The sequence below is a fragment of the Silene latifolia genome, chromosome 6, assembly GCF_048544455.1.
Source record: "Silene latifolia isolate original U9 population chromosome 6, ASM4854445v1, whole genome shotgun sequence".
Lineage (NCBI taxonomy): Eukaryota > Viridiplantae > Streptophyta > Magnoliopsida > Caryophyllales > Caryophyllaceae > Silene > Silene latifolia.
In genome coordinates, this window is record NC_133531.1 from 24,826,838 (window position 1) to 24,848,047 (window position 21,210).

General features: G+C 36.6%; 2 protein-coding genes and 1 long non-coding RNA gene across 3 annotated transcripts; 1 reads left to right on the top strand and 2 right to left on the bottom strand.

Moving 5' to 3' along the window:
* Positions 1-3,350: 3,350 nt before the first annotated feature.
* Positions 3,351-5,628, bottom strand: LOC141586552 (uncharacterized). The gene is made up of 4 exons (XR_012519600.1): positions 5,418-5,628; positions 4,731-5,295; positions 4,377-4,423; positions 3,351-3,731 (listed from the first exon to the last, which is right to left on the bottom strand). It is a non-coding gene; the product is annotated as an uncharacterized LOC141586552 (long non-coding RNA).
* A 659-nt stretch (positions 5,629-6,287) lies between these two features.
* Positions 6,288-7,016, top strand: LOC141587853 (secreted RxLR effector protein 161-like). The gene has a single exon (XM_074409321.1). It carries the CDS (start codon positions 6,288-6,290, stop codon positions 7,014-7,016), a length of 729 nt encoding a protein of 242 aa, XP_074265422.1.
* A 3,298-nt stretch (positions 7,017-10,314) lies between these two features.
* Positions 10,315-13,793, bottom strand: LOC141658669 (uncharacterized). The gene is made up of 5 exons (XM_074465559.1): positions 13,371-13,793; positions 11,473-11,596; positions 10,972-11,102; positions 10,735-10,878; positions 10,315-10,633 (listed from the first exon to the last, which is right to left on the bottom strand). Exons 1-4 carry the CDS (start codon positions 13,512-13,514, stop codon positions 10,828-10,830), a joined length of 450 nt encoding a protein of 149 aa, XP_074321660.1. The 5' UTR covers positions 13,515-13,793; the 3' UTR covers positions 10,315-10,633; positions 10,735-10,827.
* Positions 13,794-21,210: the final 7,417 nt, after the last annotated feature.

A 21,210-nucleotide genomic window follows, 5' to 3' on the forward strand; every position in this document is an offset into this window, starting at 1 on the left:
AAGTTTATATGATTTTATTTGAATCAGTATGATAGTTTTTCAAAGCACCAATAGATAAACATGTACAAATGTTTGCAGCATCTCCAAATATGTTTGCATTTGCGGACTCTTTTGTAAAATTCAATGGGCTTAATTATGATGAGTGGGCCTTAAAGATCCAGTATACACTGGGTATAATGGCTTTGGACATTGCCATCTTGACAGATGAGGTGCCAACAGAAATTACACCTGAAAGCTCCGAAGCCGAAAAGTGTCATTATCAGGCTTGGGAGAAATCTAATAGAGTGGGTTTACACCTCATGAGGATGACAATGGCTGATAACATTAAGCCCTCCATGCCTAAAACAGAGAAAGCAAGGGAATTCATGCTTAAAGTAAAGGAGTGTTCATAGTCGGATTTAGCTGATAAGTCAATTGTTGGTAGTTTAATGAGTGAGCTGACTACTAAAAGGTTTGACTGGTCTCAACCGATTCATGATCATGTGACACACATGTCTAACCTGGCAGCAAAGTTGAAGACTTTAAGGATGGACGTAAGTGATACTTTCTTGGTCCAATTCATCATTAACTCTCTACCTTATGAGTTTGGCCAGTTTCAGGTGAACTATAACACCATTAAAGATAAATGGAACTATCAAGAGTTAAAAGACATGCTTATACAGGAGAAAGGGAGATTAAAGAAGATGAAAGATCAAGCTGTTCATTTCTTGAGTCATGATGGTGCCAGCAGCAGCAAGCTAAACCGAGTAAGAACGGTAAAAATGGTATGAAGGGAAAGTCTTTGTTTAAAGGACTTGAAAGTGCGATCCAGAAAGAAAAGAAGTGTCACTTTTGCAAGAAACCTGGACACTTTAAGAAGGATTGTCCTAAAAGGAAGGCATGGTTCGAAAAGAAAGGTAAACATTATGGTTTTGTTTGCTTTAATCAAATCTTATACAAGTACCTAGTAATACTTGGTGGTTAGATTCTGGTGCAACTACTCATATTTCTCACATTAAACAAGGATATCGTATAATCCAGCCCATAAGAGGAGCTGAAGAGTTTGTATCCATGGGAAACAGGATGAAAGCACGCTTGAGGGCATTGGGACTTACAGATTAATCTTAGACACTGGTTGTCATATAGATCTTATAGATTGTCTCTATGTACCTGATTGTGCTCGAAATCTTCTATCATTAAGTAGATTGGATAATTTAGGTTTTAATTTTAAGTTTGGACACGGTGTATTTTCTATGTACCGTAATGAATACTTTTATGGTAGTGGTACTTTGATTGATTCACTTTATAGGTTCAATCTTGATGTTAAATTTTCCGATTCCCTATTTTATGTTGAGTGTCAAGGTATTAAATGTAGTGCATCGAATGAAAAATCAGCTTACTTGTGGCATCAAAGGCTAGGTCACATATCCAAAGAAAGGTTAACAAGGTTGGTAAAAGATGAAATTCTACCTCAATTGGATTTTAGTGACTTAGATGTGTGTGTAAACTGCATTAAAGGTAAGCAGACTAAACATACAATAAACAAATCAGCTGCAAGGAGCTCTCAGCTTTTAGAAATTATACACACCGATATTTGTGGACCTTTTGACACTCCATCTTGGAGTGGTGAAAAGTACTTTATCACTTTTATAGATGATTTCTCGCGGTATAGTTTCACTTATTTGTTGAATGAAAAGGCTCATTCCGTGGATGTCCTTGAGATATTCATAAATGAGGTGGAAAGGCAGCTAGAAAAGAAAGTGAAAATTGTGAGATCGGATAGAGGTGGTGAGTTTTATGGAAGGTTTACTGAAAATGGACAATGTCCTGGTCCATTTGCAAAGTTACTTGAAAGTAGAGGTATTTGTGCATAGTATACAATGCCCGGTACACCTCATCAGAACGGTGTTGCTGAAAGCGAAATCGTATGTACTTTAATGGAAATGGTTAGGAGCATGTTAAGTAATTGTTCTTTACCTCTTTCACTATGGATTTATGCATTAAAGACATCAACCTATGTTTTAAACCGCGTTCCTAGTAAAGCAGTTCCTAAAACTCCTTACGAACTATGGACGGGAAGGAAACCGAGTTTAAGACATCTTCGAGTTTGGGGTTGCCCAGCTGAAGTAAGGTTGTATAACCCAAATGAAAATAAGCTAGATCCTAGGACAGTCAGTGGTCATTTCATTGGCTATCCTGAAAAGTCAAAGGGGTATAGATTTTACTGTCCTAATCACAGTACGAGAATAGTAGAGACTGGAAATCCATTGAGAACGATCAAACTAGTGGGAGCATTGAACCACGAAAAGTGGACATTAAAGAAATTCAGGTTGAAGTTTCTTCTCCTGAAGTTGCACGTGAAATTGTTGTACCAATTGTGTCGTCACAGACAAATGACATAATGGGACAACAACAAAATGAAGTCCAAGACCCACAAAATGAAAATAACAATGATGATCAAGTCACAATTCAAGGGGAGAATAGTATGTCACGTGAACAGGAAGGCAACCTGTAAGGCGAAGAAGGGTAGTCAATGTTCCAGAGGAACAATTAAGGCGATCTATAAGAGAAAGAAGATCAGCCATCCCATATGACTACGAGACATATAACGTTGAATGTGACTTAAGCATTAGTGAGGATCCCGTCTCATTCCATAAGGCCATGGAAAGTGATAATTCTGAAAAATGGTCAATTGCAATGAAAGAGGAGATGAAATCTATGGATGACAACAAAGTATGGGACTTAGTAGTGTTACGTGAGGGTTCTAAGACCGTTGGGTCGAAATGAGTTTATAAGACCAAACGGGACTCTAAAGGTAACATTGAAAGATATAAGGCTCGACTTTTTGCCAAAGGTTTCACTCAAAAAGATGGCATTGACTATATAAAGAAACTTTCTCTTCGGTGTCAAAGAAAGATTCTTTAAGAATTGTCTTAACTTAGAGCTTCACCAAATGGATATAAAGACCGCTTTTCTAAACGGTGAGCTTGAGGAAGAAGTATATATGGACCAACCTGAGGGATTTGCATCCCCAAGTAATGAAGATACACTACTAGAAAAATAGGCTTAGAGAACTGTTGAAATGGGCATTAGAATACGCCTTAGAGGCGTTCTTTAGGTCAGCGTTCTCTAAAGCTTAGAGAACTGTTAAATAAGGCGTTCTCTATTCAGAATCATAGAGAACAGTTCTACTAGTGGACCGTTCTCTATTCCTTGAGAAAAGAGAACGGTTAAGCCTGATGAGCGTTCTCTTTTCACGGGAAAAGATAACGGTTAGTGTAGCCAACAGTTCTCTATTCCTTTTAAATTTTTCAAAAAAAAAATATAATAAATTAATTAATAATTAATTGTACAATTAAAACAAAGGCAACTTGAGAAAGTAGACATTTTTATTACTTCAAAATTCACAATTACACAGTACTACCAATTCTTTGGTATTGCTCCACCTTTACTATTTATACACCATCCCAAACAAGCATATTGATATATGCTCTATGCCACTGTCTTGTTTGCAAATGCCACAATAATACACCTAACTCAAGATACACCTATGCTATTAGCTCAAGCATCATCTGAACTCTGTTGCGTGTCTATTGTGTTCCTTCTTTTTTATTTCCTTATAGCTTGACTTCAGGTCTGTGTCCCCTTTTTGATTTCTTATAGCATGACTTGAGGTCTGTGTTGCAACCTGCTGGCGACCATTCCTCTACAACCATAGTCGATAACTATAATGCTGCAAAATCACCTGTTTCCTACACAAATATAAGAACATCATGATGCGGCTTACTTACAAAACATAAAATTATAAGTTGTCACATAATAAGTTGTTCTCCAAATTTTATGTTAACATCACTAATGTACTAATTTCTAACACTTGTTGATCTCATTTAACCATGCACCAAGTTTTAAGGCTTGTTGTGACAGAGCACCTGTAAAAGTGTATTTTAAATTCACTTTCACATACCATTATGCACAAGTCAACATTTACCAGCATAACAATCGGGAGATGAATGCACTTAAAGAATGTATAGGGTCAAACTTAGAAGAAAGGAGTATACGAACAAAAGATTATGAGACGAAAACATGACAACACAACCTCAACAATTAACTTTCTCTATCTCGGCATGTACTGATGTTTGGTAAGAAACCAAATACATAGGTCTTGACCAGTTATAGTACATGGTTCTTAAATTAAAACTACCCTACCATGCTTAAGAAATAAACTAACATGTTAAAATTTATGAAAACCCCAGTAGTTGATCTGAAAAACTAGTCCAAACTAACTTCAACAACAATAATCAAAGGATTTTCGAAGATCTTATAGTTATAAACTCATAATGCTTGATATTAAAGAACCAAACATCGCTAAAGTTGTTGAAAAAGAATCAGAATGTTACCTTGTTGATGTCGGTTGTGATATCTGAAGCCTCTCAAGCTGTGAAAGCTTAAAAGTGACAAACATGAAATAATCAAAAATGGCTATCAAAATATAAAAGCTCCTAGACTACATCATACGTAGTACAATATTATATTTGGTCGGTGATAATATCATTGGGCAACCCTGTGGCATAATGCAACAAACATAATATAGTTGTTGCAGGTTGTGTTGACACCTTGACTGAATGCAATGAACAAAAAAAGAAGTCGGACTACAGCACAATCGAAAACAGAAATTGACATAATTCGAACAAGAGTAATACAATAGAGTGATAAACCAACATTAATAAACGATATCATACAAAATAGTCTACCTTGTCCATAATTGCGACCAACTCTTACAGCTTCCTTAATCGGTTAATGATTCTCAATATTTGAACCCAAGAGGGTACACAGCACAGCCGCGCATAGCAGATTGTATAATCTTGACTTATACATCTTTGATTCTTCGAAATTCTAGAAAGTCACACATTCAGGAAGAAAGCAAAAGGCATAACAAAACGTATATAGAGGATCGAATGAAAAAACCATTACAAGCATCGGCGGAAAATAACTGTGTTCATCAATTACAATTAAAAAAAAGTCATATTGAGGTAATATCAAACAAAATCAAATGACACACATCATATGGGTATATTATCCAATCAGTAGAATACTCAAAATTACACAAAAAAACCAAAAAAGTCATTCTGTGTAATTCATCGTATATACGGAATACTGAAAAGAGTAAATGAAATACCAGTAGAATGGATGCAAGAGGTGTGAAACAACAAGACGATCCCCAATTCTACCCATTTTCATCGAATTTCCTTGTTTATTGTAAAATCCCCAAATTTCTAGGGTTTATTGAAGAGTAAAAACATCAAATAGGAAACCAACCTGAAATTTTCAAAGAACCATGTAAGTTTCTTGATTTATAACCGCAATTCGAATTCGAATCCAAACATAATAAAGCCCTATTTTTGGATTAAGGCGAGCAAACCCTTGAATAAATTTCGAACCTGATAAGAATGTCGAAAGAGGTGATGCGGGCCATGCGGCCGACGACGTTAGTTAGGCGGCCGACGGCGGCTGTTCTTAATGAATGGCGGATCTGGTTGAGGGAGATGAGAGTAAGGATAGAACCCTTCGTTCTACTGTTGTTCACTTGTTCAGTAGAAAAAAAGGAGTTTGCAACTTAGGTTTAATGTTGTGTTTTGTTAACTTATACTCGGGTAGAAGAGGCGGTTGGGGACACAGGATTGGGTTTTAATTTTTCTTTTTTTGAAATTTATTATTTTAATATTTTAATAATAAGTTTAGATAACTATGAACATAAAAAGCGTTCTCTATTCCTTTTTGTACATAACGCTTACTTCAGGAAAGCGTTCTCTTTGCTCTCAGGGAACGGTTCTTTAACTTAACCGTTCTGTATTATGTGTTACTTATTCTTGTTTTTGTAGTAGTGATAAGGTGTGTAGGATGAGAAAGTCGATATATGGACTAAAACAAGCTTCTAGAGAATGGTATTTAAAGTTTAATGATACCATCACGTCATATGGATTTGTAGAGATTACCGTTGATCGGTGTATCTACATTAAGATTAGTGGGAGCAGATTTGTTATTTTAGTCTTATATGTTGATGATATTTTGCTTGCTAAGAATGATCTAGGCATGTTGCATGATGTGAACAAATATCTATCTAAGAACTTTGAAATGAAAGATATGGGTGAGGCATCCTATGTGATCGGAATTGAATTTTTCCGTGATAGATCACAAGGATTGTTAGGGTTGTCTCAGAAAGTTTACATTGACAAAGTTTTAGAGAGATATAGAATGAATGAATGCTCCGCAGGGATAGTTCCTATACAAAAGGGGACAAATTTAGTAAAATGCAATGTCCCCGTAATGAACTGGAACGAAAAGAAATAGAGAAAATTCCCTATGCATCTGTGGTTAGGAGTTTGAACTATGTTCAGACATGTACTCAACCAGATATCAGCTTTGCTGTTGGAATGTTGGGTCGGTACCAAAGTAATCCTGGGATGGACCACTGGAAAGTTGCGAAGAAGGTCCTTAGGTACTTGCAAGGCACTAAGGAGCTCATGCTTACTTATAGGAGATCCGATCACCTTGAGGTGATTGGTTATTCAGATTCAGATTATGCCGGATGTGTTGATAGTAGAAAATCAACATTTAGCTACTTATTCATTTTAGCTGAAGGGGCACTATCATGGAAAAGTGGGAAGCAGTCTGTCATTGCTACTTCTACTATGGAAGCTGAATTTGTGGCACGCTTTGGGGCTACTATTCATGCATTGTGGTTGCGAAACTTTATCCCGGGACTTGGGATTGTCGATAGTATTGCCAAGCCGCTGATTTATTGTGACAATTCTGCAGCCGTCTTCTGTTCTAAGAACGATAAATACTCCAAGGGTGCTAAACACATGGAATTAAAGTTCTTATCGGTCAAAGAGGAGGTACAGAAGCAAAGAGTGTCATTTGAGCATATAAGAACGGATAAGATGGTAGCATATCCATTAATTAAGGGATTACCACCCGAGGCGTTCATTGGCCATGTAGAACGCATAGGTGTTGTATCAAAAGCCTTGTTATTATAAAGTTAATATGCTTGTAATAAATATGACATCTAGAATTCACTTATAGTATTGTTTCTGTTATAATAGACATGTTAATCATTATAGTATATGTATACATTAAAGTTTTTGGATTACATGTGACTGATTGTGAGAATTAATGTTCTTCTCAAATTAAAGGTGACTTAGATTTGGAATTGATTTGTGATACATGGAAGGAATTATGTCGATTAATAAATGACGTGTAACCGCCATGATCCAATTAGTTCTAATTCAATAAGGATATAAAAGTTAGTGAGCTTAACATAAAAGCGCACATTATAGTATTATTCAACCATCAAGTAACACATAGGCCAAGTGGGAGAATGTTAGAATATTTAATTATATTCGAGTGGACTAAGTGTTTCGGGTTTAAATACGAGCTAAGTTTATATTAAATATTAAGAGACTTTAATATAAAAGACGACACCGTAATGGATCGGTCTCGATTAATGTAATTAAAATCCGGGAATTATTGTTCCCTCTTACCTTACCCTAATAAGCCGTCTTTCACGAAAAGGTACGGTCAGGTTTGTTTTTGCGAAAAGGTACGTAGCCTATTATATAAATACGTGGATCTACATGATAGAAACAATAGACAGAAACAATTACTCTACAAAAACAAAAACATATGTACATCAAAACCAAGAAGGGTGAAAAACAGTTTCTTCTCCATCATCCAGGAACATTAAAGAAAGGGTTAAGGAGGAGAATCAATTGGTTTATACTTCTTAATATTGAATTGATTGCGTCTGTAAGACATGGACCAAAGTTAGTCCTTTATTCCGTCTTTATAATTGTATTAGGGTTGAATTAATTCCAGTCTATATTAGTCCTTGGGACTGATTTCATTATCGAAATCATAAAGTTTATCTTACATATTATTAATGTTACGTAAAAACTAAAGCAACCGTCTCATCCAACCTCTTACTTCATGCTTTTTTTTCTTTATCTTTTAACTCAAATTAAACTTTAAATAATAATTATAGATATGGTCTTTAACAATTTAACACTTACGGTTTTATACCTAATAGAATAGAATACTACATGTAGGCGTAAACCTCTTGTATGTCAACCAGCTCACCAATCTGCGGTATCAATTGTGTATTTGTGTAAACAATTGTCAATTTCTGTTGCACGAATCTCTGATCAATAGATTAACACAGAAAGTCAACACGGTTCTGGAAATTTAATTGGTGGAGTACTCTGCATGGTGATGGTTGAGAATATGTGACTGAAACGAGGCAAGATCCTTATAATTATTCTTTGGCTGAGGGACGGGAGTATTATAGATCTGATGATAATCGTCCTCCCTTGCCCTTTGCATCGTAGGTACTAAGTTTTCTGGGCAATAATGCAGTTAACCTTGGATGATGTCAACATGTCATCTTAATCTTGGTGTGTTTGGATAGTAAAAGTGGAGGAAAAGGGAGGGGAGGGGGAAGGAGGGAAAGGAAAGGGAGAAAAGGGAAGGGGAGGGAGAATGGAGTGTTGTTGTTTGGATACAATTTTCCTCCAAAAATTGTCTACTGTGGAGAAATTTTGATTAGGTTGGAGGAGGGAAATTGGATCTCTCCACATCTCTCCCCCTCCATTTCTCTTTACCCTCATTTGCTATCTAAACCAGAGATTTTAAATCCACTCCTCTTCCTCACTTTCTTTTCCCTCTAAGGGTGTGTTTGGATAACAAAAGTGGAAGGAAATGGAGGGGAGGGGGAAGGAGGGAAGAGAAAGGGAGAGGAGGGAAGGGGAGAGGGAATGGAGTGTGGTTGTTTGGATACATTTTCCCTCCAAATCTTACCTATTGTGGAGAGATTTTGATTAGGCTTGGAGGAGGCACATTTGATGCCTTCAAATCTCCCTCCCCTTCATTTCCCTCCACCCTCATTTGCTATCCAAACAAGGGATTTTTAATCCCTTACTCTCCCTCCCTTTTTTTCCCTCCAAAACTCTCAATCCAAACACACTCTAAATCACTCAATCCAAAGACACCCTTAATGTTTATAAATCTTCAGTTTATAGCAGGCTATTCACAGTTCTTCAGTGCTGAGACATCATAATTTGTTTGTTGTTGTAACATAAATTGAAATATTTATAGTTTTCGGTCCAAATAATTGTTATTATGTTCTTTTTTCTCTTACACAAGTAAAGTAATGAAATAATACATAATTTGCTTGTTTCATTTCCTTAAAGATTTGGGTCGGGTATTTGCCAATTCTATTCTCCTACCATCCTACAACAGAGCATCTCAAAACTCTTATCGGTTTTTGCTTGTAGTGTTTTCTGTGATACTGTTAGGGTGCAAACCCATGTCCCACATTGGTAGAATAAAGATGGAAGCTCATCCTTATAAGTGTTTACAAAATATAATAGTACAAGAGTAAATCCGTGAGGGCTTGGTCCAAAGCGGACAATATTGTACTATTATAGGTTGTGTACACAGATGCAGCAGAGGCGTAATACGTGATATTCACGCTTCCGCACAACAAGTGGTATCAGAGCCCAAGGTTCGACTTGGGCTAGACACGAGGATGCATCAGCAAGCCCAAGACTTGAAGTCGTACACTGTAAGGCATGGAACTCCTAGCTCGGGGTGGATCCTTGAGCAAGCCCGGTCCAGGGCTAAATGGATGAAAGGCGTCATAGGTCTTGCAGGACAAAGACCATTTGTGTACTAGAACTGTTGATCAGGTGGACCCTTATCAGGTTGGGTACCACAGGTTTGATGGATCCTTTCCGGGTTGGATGCCAGAGACCGTTTGTGTTCTAAGACTTCTGAAGTGGCGGACCCGGTCCAGGGTATAATGAATGCAGAGGATGTTCGATATGCATGTGTAGCAAATTCCCAAGAAGGGCACAAGCACATGCTAGTTCAGGAACATGTGGGGGCACTCACTTGATCAGGCGGTGACATGTGATGGCCTTTTGGTAAGGAGCCAAAAACAAGTTGTAACTTGTGTGAACCTATTCCAAAAATCATGTAAGGAAACTCTGTGCATTCAATCCTACAACTTACAGGCAAAAATCATGAGTACAACCTAATTTTATCAATTGGGAAGTTCGGATTCACCATACAACCAACCAGCATAATATTTCAATGTGAAACTCCACATCTTCTAAGTCAAGCTATAGTACATGCATCTGATCCACATGCGATAAGAAACTACATGCGATAAGAAATGATGTAGTACATGCATCTGATCCACAAAATCTTCGTCCCTAGAATTGAACAAGTCTTTAGCAAAGGTACGCAGAGTCGCACACATAATTCTCCCCCTATATTCACGAATCACGAGCATCATATAAAATTTAGTAGACAGAAATTTGGGACTCATAAACTAAAACGATTTTACACTATTTTAGCATTTAAACGTCTCCTACATAAATTTGTTACATCTCCCCGATTTTAGATGATTTCATCCTGGTTCACTATATGTATGTCTACATCTGATGATTACACCTCTATTATTGCTTCTTCCGCGACTGTTTAGTTTCTTTTCCTTTTTTCAGGAGGGGGGCATCGGCTAACTTCAGCTCACAATCTCCGGCCACATTGTTGTCCTTGCGTCTTCGCCTTTTTGTACCAGCACACTCCTGCTCATCTGCATTATCACATAAGATTAAGAATTGCGGCCTCTATTTTTTTTTTTGTGTGAGACGGTCTCTCAACGCATGACATTAACTAAAAAGCGAAGGTACATACCCTCGGCTTGTGGAGTCTTTCTTTTACGTCTTATTTGCTTGGTCTTCGGCATGGTCTTGGGCTTTCGACTTGTAGATTGAACAGCAATATGGTTTAGAACATCATCCTTGCATCGGAACTTCTTCCTATCAGGCTACGTAGTATCTGCATCATTTGGAGTATCATTTATACTGTTCGTATTTAATTTTATAACCAAATACAGACTAAATGATTGGGATGGAGGGAGTAGCTAGTTACCACATCATCGGGATCGTCATGGCTGCGTTGAATGGACCAATCTTGTGGAAGCCATTCAGGCCAATTTGGTGTATTGTTTGAATAGGAGGTTGAAACATCTTCGCTTAATAGTTTTATATCTTCTAAAATATCTATAATGAACAAATCATGACTTGTCATACCTCAATTAATTTACATATTCTTATCTCACACAAGCTTGTGATCACTCACAACTAATTCAAATAATGTTAAAAAGTAAAGGGAATTGTGAGACGTCACATGTAACACTTTATGTGACCGTTAAAACTGTTAGGTGAAAATTGCATTTCGTTACTCGGTGATACTAATTTCAGCATCACCATATGACCTTAGTTAGTTAGAAGTCCATATATGGTACGAGTCTACATATTAAGTTGATTTCAGTATCTAAAAGGAATTGTATGTAACTTGTGTCAATAAGCTGATAGTTGAAGTCAAATCAATAATGTAACGATAGTGAACAAAAGGACAAGAGGAACATACACTTCGCCTTCTTAAATTTTGTCCTAATTTGCTTGCTCGTCCTGTTATATGACCGATGTTTAGTAATATATTGAATAACATCTTCCTTGAAGTAAAACCGCTTCCCTTTGGCATTTGAATAAAACTGCGAAATATATTTTAAAATTCCGGTAATTTAAGGGGTTAAAGAGGAATTAATAAATCAAAATTCTCAACTCTTAAGCCACGTAATATATGATTCTATAGACGTCAATATTCTATTCTATTTCCATTTATTCTTCAATATTATGATAAGATCTCATAAAGCAGTGTATTTTTTTTTTTTTTGAGGGCAACATAGGGTTAGGGATGTCATTAGGGCGGGGCGGGGAGGTGGTGGATATAAGCTCCCCGTACCTGTACCCACCAAGAAAAACTTGTACCCATCCCCGCCCCACCACCCGTGGCGGGTACAAGTTTCCAAAACCATTCCTGCCCCAACGGACGGAAATATAAAACCGTACTCACCTCACTTACCCATTAACCCACTATACCATAATTTTTTCGATAAATTTTTTCGCACAAGTTGATTTACTTACTATTAATTTCCATTTTTTTTAATTTATCTTTATAATTTTAGTTTTTCACCAAAGAAGTTAGTAAAAAACCTTATAAAATAACTATTATTAACATTATATCTTAATTATAACTAAATAAGATTTAAAAAATTATCATAATCATATTAATTTTTTTAATGATTGGCAGGTAGGCGGGTAAGATACAAAATTCATCCCCGCCCCATTCATAGCGGGTACAATTTTCATACCCGCACCCGTCCCACCACCCGTCAAAGCTCTAACCATTCCCGCCACAACTGGGGCGGGTACGGGGCGGTACCCACTAGTACCCGCCCTGATGAGATCCCTACATAGGGTGTTCCGTGTTATGGTGTGTTTAATCATCCCATATGCTCCATATATAGAAAAACTAGTACAATCGGTTTAAAAATGTGGTAGCATTCGCCAACTCATCAAATCTTTAGGTTCAATTGTTGACAAGTGTAAATCGTTTGTAAATCAGGCTACCTAATTTCCGGTTTATGATTTAACGGGTGAATCCAGGTCATGGTGAAAAAAAAAAGACAGGACTCATGGAAAGCATGTTCTAACAACTTTTTGATTAGTTACAATAAGAAGGTACGCAACATTCTCCAAGAGGAATAAACTTATTATTATTAAACAAATTTTTATTTAAGACGGAGTTGAAGAAATGCATGTTTTTGGAGGCCCAAATAAAGAAGAAACAATCAACGTTTGACTGAATACTCCTACAAATCACAAACAAACAGATCTACAATCTTGCAACATTTCACTAACAAACTCAATTTTTTTTTTTTGGGGCGTAACCTACAATGGGCATACTTCCTAGGTGAGGACCATGTAAAACCCGTGAGCGGACGAGTTTAGAATTTATAATATGGTATGTACCCAAAAAAAAAAATTTATAATATGGTATGGCGAAATTATTACTCAACAATTCATCATCTATGACTCTATGAGTATAAATGCATTAGTTTATTTTTTTTTTTTTTGGTGTTGACCAGTGAGATCCCCACCGACAAGCGGTGAAGAATCTCCTTCGAGAGATCTGAAAAGCGCAATTTAATGGGTTGACCCCTCCCAAGTTTGACTTTTTCATTCGCAAGAGTCAAGAATCGAACCCCTGACCACTTGTTTAAGAGATGAGAGCCCTTACCACTCACACCAACCAACTTTGGTATAAATGCATTAGTTTATGAAACCGGAAAACTTAACTAATAAAAAAGTCAAAACGTAATTAATAGTGTAGCAAAAACATTAATTTTCACATGTTTTTTCAATGTATATATGGAAAACAAGGTAAACAAATGTTTGAGACGAAGGGAGTATTAATCGATTTACCACATTAGATGGGTCACCGAGATCATCTATATTTTGATGAATGCTCCAATCTTGAGGAAGCCAATCTGGCCACATTTGCTGATTAACCTTAATCGTGTTGCCTTGATGGGAATTTTCTCCAACTAATTGATTGTATTCGAACATTTTGTTAATCGACCAAGAGTATCCCCTATCAACAGCCACGACAATCTATTTCGGGTTATTGAAGATGACTTTTTTTTTAAAAAAAAAAAAAAAATCTTAAAAGAGACTATATTATTGTGAGAGATAGAGATGAAGAGATAGAGATGAAGTGAATTGTATACTAGTTTTAGTGTGTTAATTAAAGGAGAGAATCATTCAAAAAGACTAATATTTTTTTGGGAGTTTCCTTCTTAAATGGGTAAGTTGTGAGCAAAAATATGATTCTGTCAGTGTCAGGTCATTAAGTTGTGGATATTGGATCATCTATTTGTGTTATTTTATTTTACGGTTAATCTTGCTTAATATTGTCTTAACTTAAGATCTTTCACAATTTTTTTTACTTTACTCTAGTTTAATCCGTTATAAAATCCGTCTAAAATTAACACCCTCTTAAATAAGAATTACAGTTTTATTTTAGATTTCGGTTATTGTGGCTGTTTTTTTATTTTATCGATTTATCGTATTATTATTGTTTACTCAGTTGGTTGATTTATATTATTGTTCATTGCATATATAACTCGATATTGACGTTTTGGTGATCGGATTTGGAAATGTGTATATCTTCAAAAGAGATCAAGACGCAGTGCTTAGGGTAATTTCTCATTCCGGTTACTCGTAAATTAGGTTTTATTTTGATTAATAAGTGTTGTCTTAATGTATTTGGAGGTGGATTTTATGTCAATGTTGAAATGCCCCGATATGTACCTTTGAGTCGTATTAGTTTGTACTTAGAGCAAGTTCAATGGTAAAGATTAGGAACTTGTTTGCAATTTCTTAAAATTGCAAACTAGTTGCTACACCATTGGAGAAGCCCATGAAGATTGGCAGGTTAAGTTGCATTTCTTCGTTGCTCTTCTTTTCGCTTATATGACCCACAACTATCAATCAACCAATAGAAAAATTGTTCCAATAAATAATTTGACATGTGGGTCCCATCAAGCTAGTATTAAAGCTAACTAAACCATTGAAATTGTTTACTAGCTTAGAATGGTTGTAGCTTATAGATTTGTCAAGCTAGTTAATTGCTGCTTATCATTGGACTTGATCTCAATACTTTGAGATTAGGAATGAGCCTTGTACAATGGAGACATTTCTTGTAGTGGATACGATGTATAGTTGTATTTTCTTCTGATGACCTATTTAATGTTTAGGCAAAAAGGGAATATGTATAAGAATGCAAAGAAGAAGATCGAGAGGGGTATTGCTTTTCCTACTTGCATATACATCAACAATGTTGTTTGTCATTATTCACCACTTCCTAATGATGAGTCAGTGCTTGAAGAAGGTGATGTTAAAGTGTGAGTTTCTAAATCCTTGTGACATCTTTTTTTTTTTTTTTTTTTTTTTTTTTTTTTTTTTGTCTGCGGTAAAGAAAGGTTTTACAGTTTCATGGCTTGCTTAGCAAGGCTATGAGCAATGCCATTCATTTGCCTCGGGATAAAATTAAAACATAAACAATGAAAGAAACTAAAGGAAGCTCGAAGATCCTCCAAGAGTCCCGCAATCCTGTGATTGTCTTGATCCACTAAATCCTTGTGACATTATTAGTCTGTTTTAGTGATATTATTTTTAGAATTGGATCTTCAGCTAATGAGACGTTGCTTGCTTGGTTTTAGGGATATGGGTTGTCATATCGGTGGTTATCGCCACTGTGGCATATACTAATGTTATTTGTTGGATCATATAGATATATGATTAAGTTTTGATAATAACAAGTGTGTGCTTTGTATTATATATACTTTTGCTCGTAATCGTTTGTAGTCTTTAATAGACTGATTTAAGTTTACGAGTTAAGCAAGTAATGTTATAGCAACCTTGGCTATAACATTGAAGATTTGTGAAGCATCATTCAAGTAATGTTATAGTAGTTTGAGCTATAACATTGAAGATTCTTAAAGCGTAATAGTAACTGTAACAAGTTTCAAGTAGGATGATCATTCAAACAAAATGCTCGATCAAGTCTATAACAAGCTCAAGATGAAAAGCTTATGATCAAGATAAAAGAAGATCCTATCACTGAAGATCTCCAAGAAGATTAGCTAGTATAGGGCTTCATCTAATAACGGTATCTTAAGAAGTAATATTGGGAAGGTAAAGTTATAGCTATTTCACCTATAACTTTACTTACCAAACTTAAGGTTATAGCTATTTCAACTATAACTTTGGGTTGCATTTGAAGGCACGATTTTAATAGTTTTAAAATAATTTTTCAAAAGATAAAATTCTCCAAATATGTTTCGAAGTCGTGTGTATATATGATAGAGATGTAATACGGGTTATTTATAGCACATAATTTACTTTATCCTATTGGTTAGTAAAACGACTTATGAGTCATTAAATTAAGAGGAGATAAGATTTGTTTCTTATGGAACAATTTATCTTGCCTCACGACACCTCTAGGGTTTCGATCAAAACCCTAGTGTCTCTCCTCTACTATATATACGCATGACATTCATCAATTTAAACAAGCTTTTCGAAATACAAAAATTCCTTGCAAACAATTTGAGTTTAATTTTTAATCGAGTATTTTTATTGTTTTGCATTTGAAAATCTTTACGAAAGTCGTGCTCTTTAATTTGCGTATTATTCTTAAGGTTACGTTATAAGACAATAGTACTTCATATTATTTTTTACTCGTTCAATTATGTGAACACCTAGAAAAACAATTAAGTGCTTTCTTAGTAACTTAAGATAGTCAAATCGAATATCTAGTGATGTTCAAATCGAGTTATAACTAGAGTTAGTTATACGAGTAGGGTTGATAATTTTGTAATTCGGAGAAAGGTACTAAAATTATTAATCAAGACTAGTGGACGTAGGCTTCGACATGTGAAGCTGAACCACTTCAAATAGCGTGTGTCCTTGCAGTTTTCCTTTTCGTTCATTTCATTCGTTCATAATCACTTAGTTAATTAGTTAAAGTTTAATCAATAAACTTTAAATAATTAATTATATTGATATAAAATAAAAAGTTGGCATAAGTTTTTAAATACTCAATTCATCCTCCCCCTCCTCCCCTCTCGAGTATTTCGACCGTGATATACTCTTCATTATTCAAGAAGGACCGGTGACTGACAGATGTCATTGCGGCAACCAGCACTGCTGCTGAAGTTGCTCTAAGACCTATGAGGCCTGGAAAGAAGGTATATAAATGGGACCATTGGCTTTTCTATGACCGTGAGTTGACTGAGATGTTCATGATGCTGACTTTGAATTTTCAGTGCATGATGGTGACTCTTGAGTGGTAGTCGTGTCAGTATTGTTTAAATGGTGATCTACGAGTTTAGCTTAGACCATCCCCAAGCAAGGTCACCGACTGGGTCGTGACCTTGTTGGGTCACCTTAATGACACCTTAAATTAGGATTAAGGGGTTAATTTTGGTGACCTTCAACTACTCATGGTCAATTGGTGACCTTGAGTTAAGTTGGTGACCTTGTTGGTGACCCGCTAGGTGACACTTTTCCATTGGCTGAAAACAAAAAAAAAGGACAACTGTCAAAATAAAAGGAAGGTGACCTTTGGTTGAGTACGGTGACCCGGTAGGTGGCACTCTCTCATTGGTTAGAAAGTGGAAAATGATTGGGTTGGTGACCTAGGTCGTGACCTTCTGCTTGGGAGGATGAAAGTGGGTCAAGATAATTAATGTGTGATAATAATAAGGAAAAATATTGGTGACCCAATTAACTCGACCTTCTGTTTGGGGATGGTCTTATAAATGGTGTCTTTCCTATATGATGGGATGCACAACTAAAGTTTATTGTTTTGAATTTTGAGCTGTTAAAAATTTTGATGAATTGTTGGAGGTATAAGGTTTTTTGATTATTTTGCATGATTTTGCTTTTGAGATTAGTTTTGTAATATTCCGTATTTTAGTTGGAGTACTCGGTCGAGTATTTGGTTGGTACTCGGCCGAGGGCACTTGACCGAGTAAACCGGTTCAGCGAGTTTGACGGTTTTCATTATGTTTTGACCAAGGGTTTTGTTTATAACTCTTAAGTCATTTCTAAAATCATTTTAACATCTCTAAAACTATTTCTAAACCTAGAGAGAGGGAGGGGAACAGGATTTGTCGAGCCCTTCATTTGATTGAAGATTTCTCACCGATTTCAACCTAATTCGATTTCCCTATTTGTAAGTCGATCTCATTCAATTGTTTATACTATTTTAAAATCGTTTTCTTTGAAAAGTTTGAAAAGAGAGTCCTATTTATTTGAAGTCTAGTTTATGCATATCAAATTTCGTAGTCAAATTCCTTATGGTTTGTCCTAGGTGATTTATTTATGAACATGTCGCTGAAAAGTCCGAGAATCTTATTTGGTTGTGGAAACTGATTTGAAACCCTAATTTATATGTCGATTCTGTTTTGGGGCTTTTTCATACATCATCTTTATAGAGTCTATATGAGAAAGAATTTGGAATTTCTGAAAAATAATGTTTTAAACTTGTTTCGGATAATTCACGTGGTACCCCCGAACTATGCCACTTTTCACATGGTATCCAACTTTTTAAGTTTGTGTACAATATACCATTGAAGTTCATATTTCTGCCCAATATGCCCAAATTTTTAACTTTCGTTATGTTTTGAGCTGATTAATGACTTGTGAACCACTAATTCGAAAGAAACCATGCTTAGTGATTTTTTAGGATAATTATTACCCATTTTAACTAAACTTAAAACACATCATATTCTCACTTTAATCCCTTTCTACCATTAACCCACCACCAGGCACCACCACTCACTTCATATCCCCTTTTAACCACCCACCGCCATACCCACCAAACACTACAAGTAAGCATCGACAAACCTTATACCACCAGTCACCATCACCAGACCGAAAATCCACCCTGCTCACGCAACCTTCTCCGTCACCATCGAAAAGTTGACCCCGACCTTTGAGATCTAGTTCCACCTACCAAAAAACACCTGATTCACCCCATAAGACACCCACCCTAACCACAAAAAATGTTCGGGTCAGCAGCAACACCAAAGCCGATCACCAAATTCGTCAGCGACGTCGACCACAAATTTAATCGCCCTGCATCATTCTTTCCTTTTTCTCACAATTACCACCTAAATCGATCGCCACTACCACTGCACGATTAGTGCTCCTGCTGGTGGGCGACGGAGATCTTGTAACAGTTACCGATGTCGGCGCAACTCCGGCTATCAACCAAGCTATTTATCCTACCCCAATTTCTTGTTTATCATCTCTATACCCTCACTCCTACTTGCTTCCACCGCCGACGAGTTCCAACAATGACAGCACACGTTAGGCGACTAACGCAAGAGACTCCCCCTCCCCATAAGAGCTACTACTTTCTGATCTAATTTGTTGTGTATCTAGCCACCCTAACCACAAAAAATGTTCGGGTTAGCAAAAAATGTTAGTTGTCGAGGAGTTTCCCATTGTAACTATGGAAAATGTTTGTGAAACAAGCAGAGTGTTTCGATTACATTTAATTATTATTAGATTTAGATTGGAGACTTCAGGGAGTATTGGATTTTGGGTTATATGGTGATGGTGGTGGGGGTGAGTATGTAGGGCGTTAGGGTGGATGGGTGGGTGTTTGGGTTGATAGGTTGAGACTTGAGAGTGATGGAAGAAGCAAATAGTTATAAAATTAGAATTATTGAAAATAAGTGGTCAATAGGTTGACATTACTGTTAAATAATTAAGCAATTAATGGGGTTAGTGTTGACGGCGTTATGACGGAGGTTAGAAAAAATCAAATTTTGGGTATTCTGATGAAACAATTAAAACTTTAGGGGTACCACTTACAAAAACTTAAAAAGTTGGATACCATGTGAAAAATGGCATAGTTCGGAGGTACCACGTGAATTATCCGAACTTGTTTTATGAATCAATACTTTTTATGCGACGAATTCTGTCAGCTTTTGGAAATCAGTCTGAAAACTCTTGATAAGTTTGGAATTTGAGAAAACTTCGTTAGATATAATTTGTAGCTAAGACTCATGAGGTTCCAATCCAATTGGCCTTGCATCGATTCGAGTTTTCTGAAATTAGTTATGTATTTTATACCGAGTCTGTCATGTGCTGGAAAATCAGGAAAAGTCGTGTTTGTTCTTTAAGTTGATATTCCTATTAAGTTATGATGATTCTAGGTTATGTGCATGATTAATTGATTGACTAGGTGGTAATTATACATAATTATATTATGTAGGTGATGGATATATGAAGGATCATAATTGATTACTTGTGTGTGCTTGGATTGCGAAAAAGTAGGATTTCCCTACTCAGTTCCTGTTTAATTGATTTGAAATTTTGTTTTTTTGCGTACGTTTGTTTGTCTGCTGATCATCGTTGGAGTGTTGGTGTGGTGTTGGTGTGGTGATGGTGTTGGTGTTGTGATGATTGTGGTGGAGTCACTTGCGGGAGTGGCTTCACACCCAAGTTCGCCCTCCGTCGAACCTGTAACGGGAGAAGATGTGCACATTAAGGGACATGGATATCGCTTGTTGATGAGCGGGACTTAGGTGAGGATTGGCTGCAGTCCCCCACTAGCGGCGTGGATTACCTGTTGCGATGGGTAATCTGGCAGGGCTACATACTTTGGTGTGTAGTCGGTTACTGTGTGAGATCGGGAGACCGAAGGAGGAGGAGGATCAGCTGGTTGCTTACTGTACCTGTCTTACTTTAATTATTCAGTAACTGACCCCGTTGTTGTTTTGTGAAATCTGTGGTGATCCATTCGGAGATGGTGAGTAGATTGTGACAGGTGATGCAGTCGTTTAGCTCTGGGGCAGTCATGGGGAGTCACCACACAAGCTTAGCTTCCGCTGTTAAGAGTTTTACTTGTCTTTCATTGTTGTTGATTTTATAATAGTACTTTGGTTTGGGATTTCTTTGAGACGATGTAAACATTCTCTTTCGTACTTTAATAAATGTGTTTTGGATTGTTGCTTTTGATATACTAACCTCGGGCAACCGAGATGGTAACAACCTTTCATGCTAGGGTAGTCCTTTGTAAGGTACCGTGGTATGAAAGGGTGTTACAAAGTGGTATCAGAGCCGACGATTTCGGCACCTAAAACTAATGAACCCAATGAACCTGAAGAGTCTAAATAAAAGGAACTCGGGGAGAGTTATTTGGAGCTACCGCAAAGACTTGGGAGACGCCCCGAAGACGCATTGAGGCCCTTACGATCTCGAGCCGGTCACATGGGGGAGTCTTGGTAATCGTTGTGTGCTTAAAGTCATGTGTGCTGTAATTGTAGTCCTGATTTTTGTGAAGTTGTTGGATGAAGTGAGAAAGTAATTTGTGTTATACTTGTACATTTATGTATATATTGGATGAAGTATATTTTTGGGTTGAATAGAAGTGATTGGAGTATATGTAATGCGATGTAGGGTATGTCTATATGATCATGATGATGTTAATGTTTGGTTTGTTGGTAGTAGCATGTGATTAAGGTCACGCGTCTATATATATGAATGTCGTGTTTAACTTTCATGTGAGTATGATAAAAGTTCAACTACGTACTGGTTTTTAGAAGTATTAAGTTGTTATTATTGCCTTATGCATGTTCAAGTTGTTTTGGTTTAGAAAACTTGATTTGTCTGAAGACCGATTATGGTAGGGCTGTCTTAAAACTGTCACAAGTCGAGTTTTAGAAATGATATTGCTGTAATTCTA

Coding starts and splice junctions, on each gene's coding strand:
- LOC141587853 (XM_074409321.1), top strand. CDS start 6,288: ATGCAATGTCCCCGTAATGAACTGGAACGAAAAGAAATAGAGAAAATT.
- LOC141658669 (XM_074465559.1), bottom strand. CDS start 13,514: ATGTTCGAATACAATCAATTAGTTGGAGAAAATTCCCATCAAGGCAAC. Junction 11,597..13,370: donor TCGGTGACCCATCTAATGTG/GTAAATCGATTA, acceptor TATATTTCGCAG/TTTTATTCAAATGCCAAAGG. Junction 11,103..11,472: donor AAAATTTAAGAAGGCGAAGT/GTATGTTCCTCT, acceptor TGTTCATTATAG/ATATTTTAGAAGATATAAAA.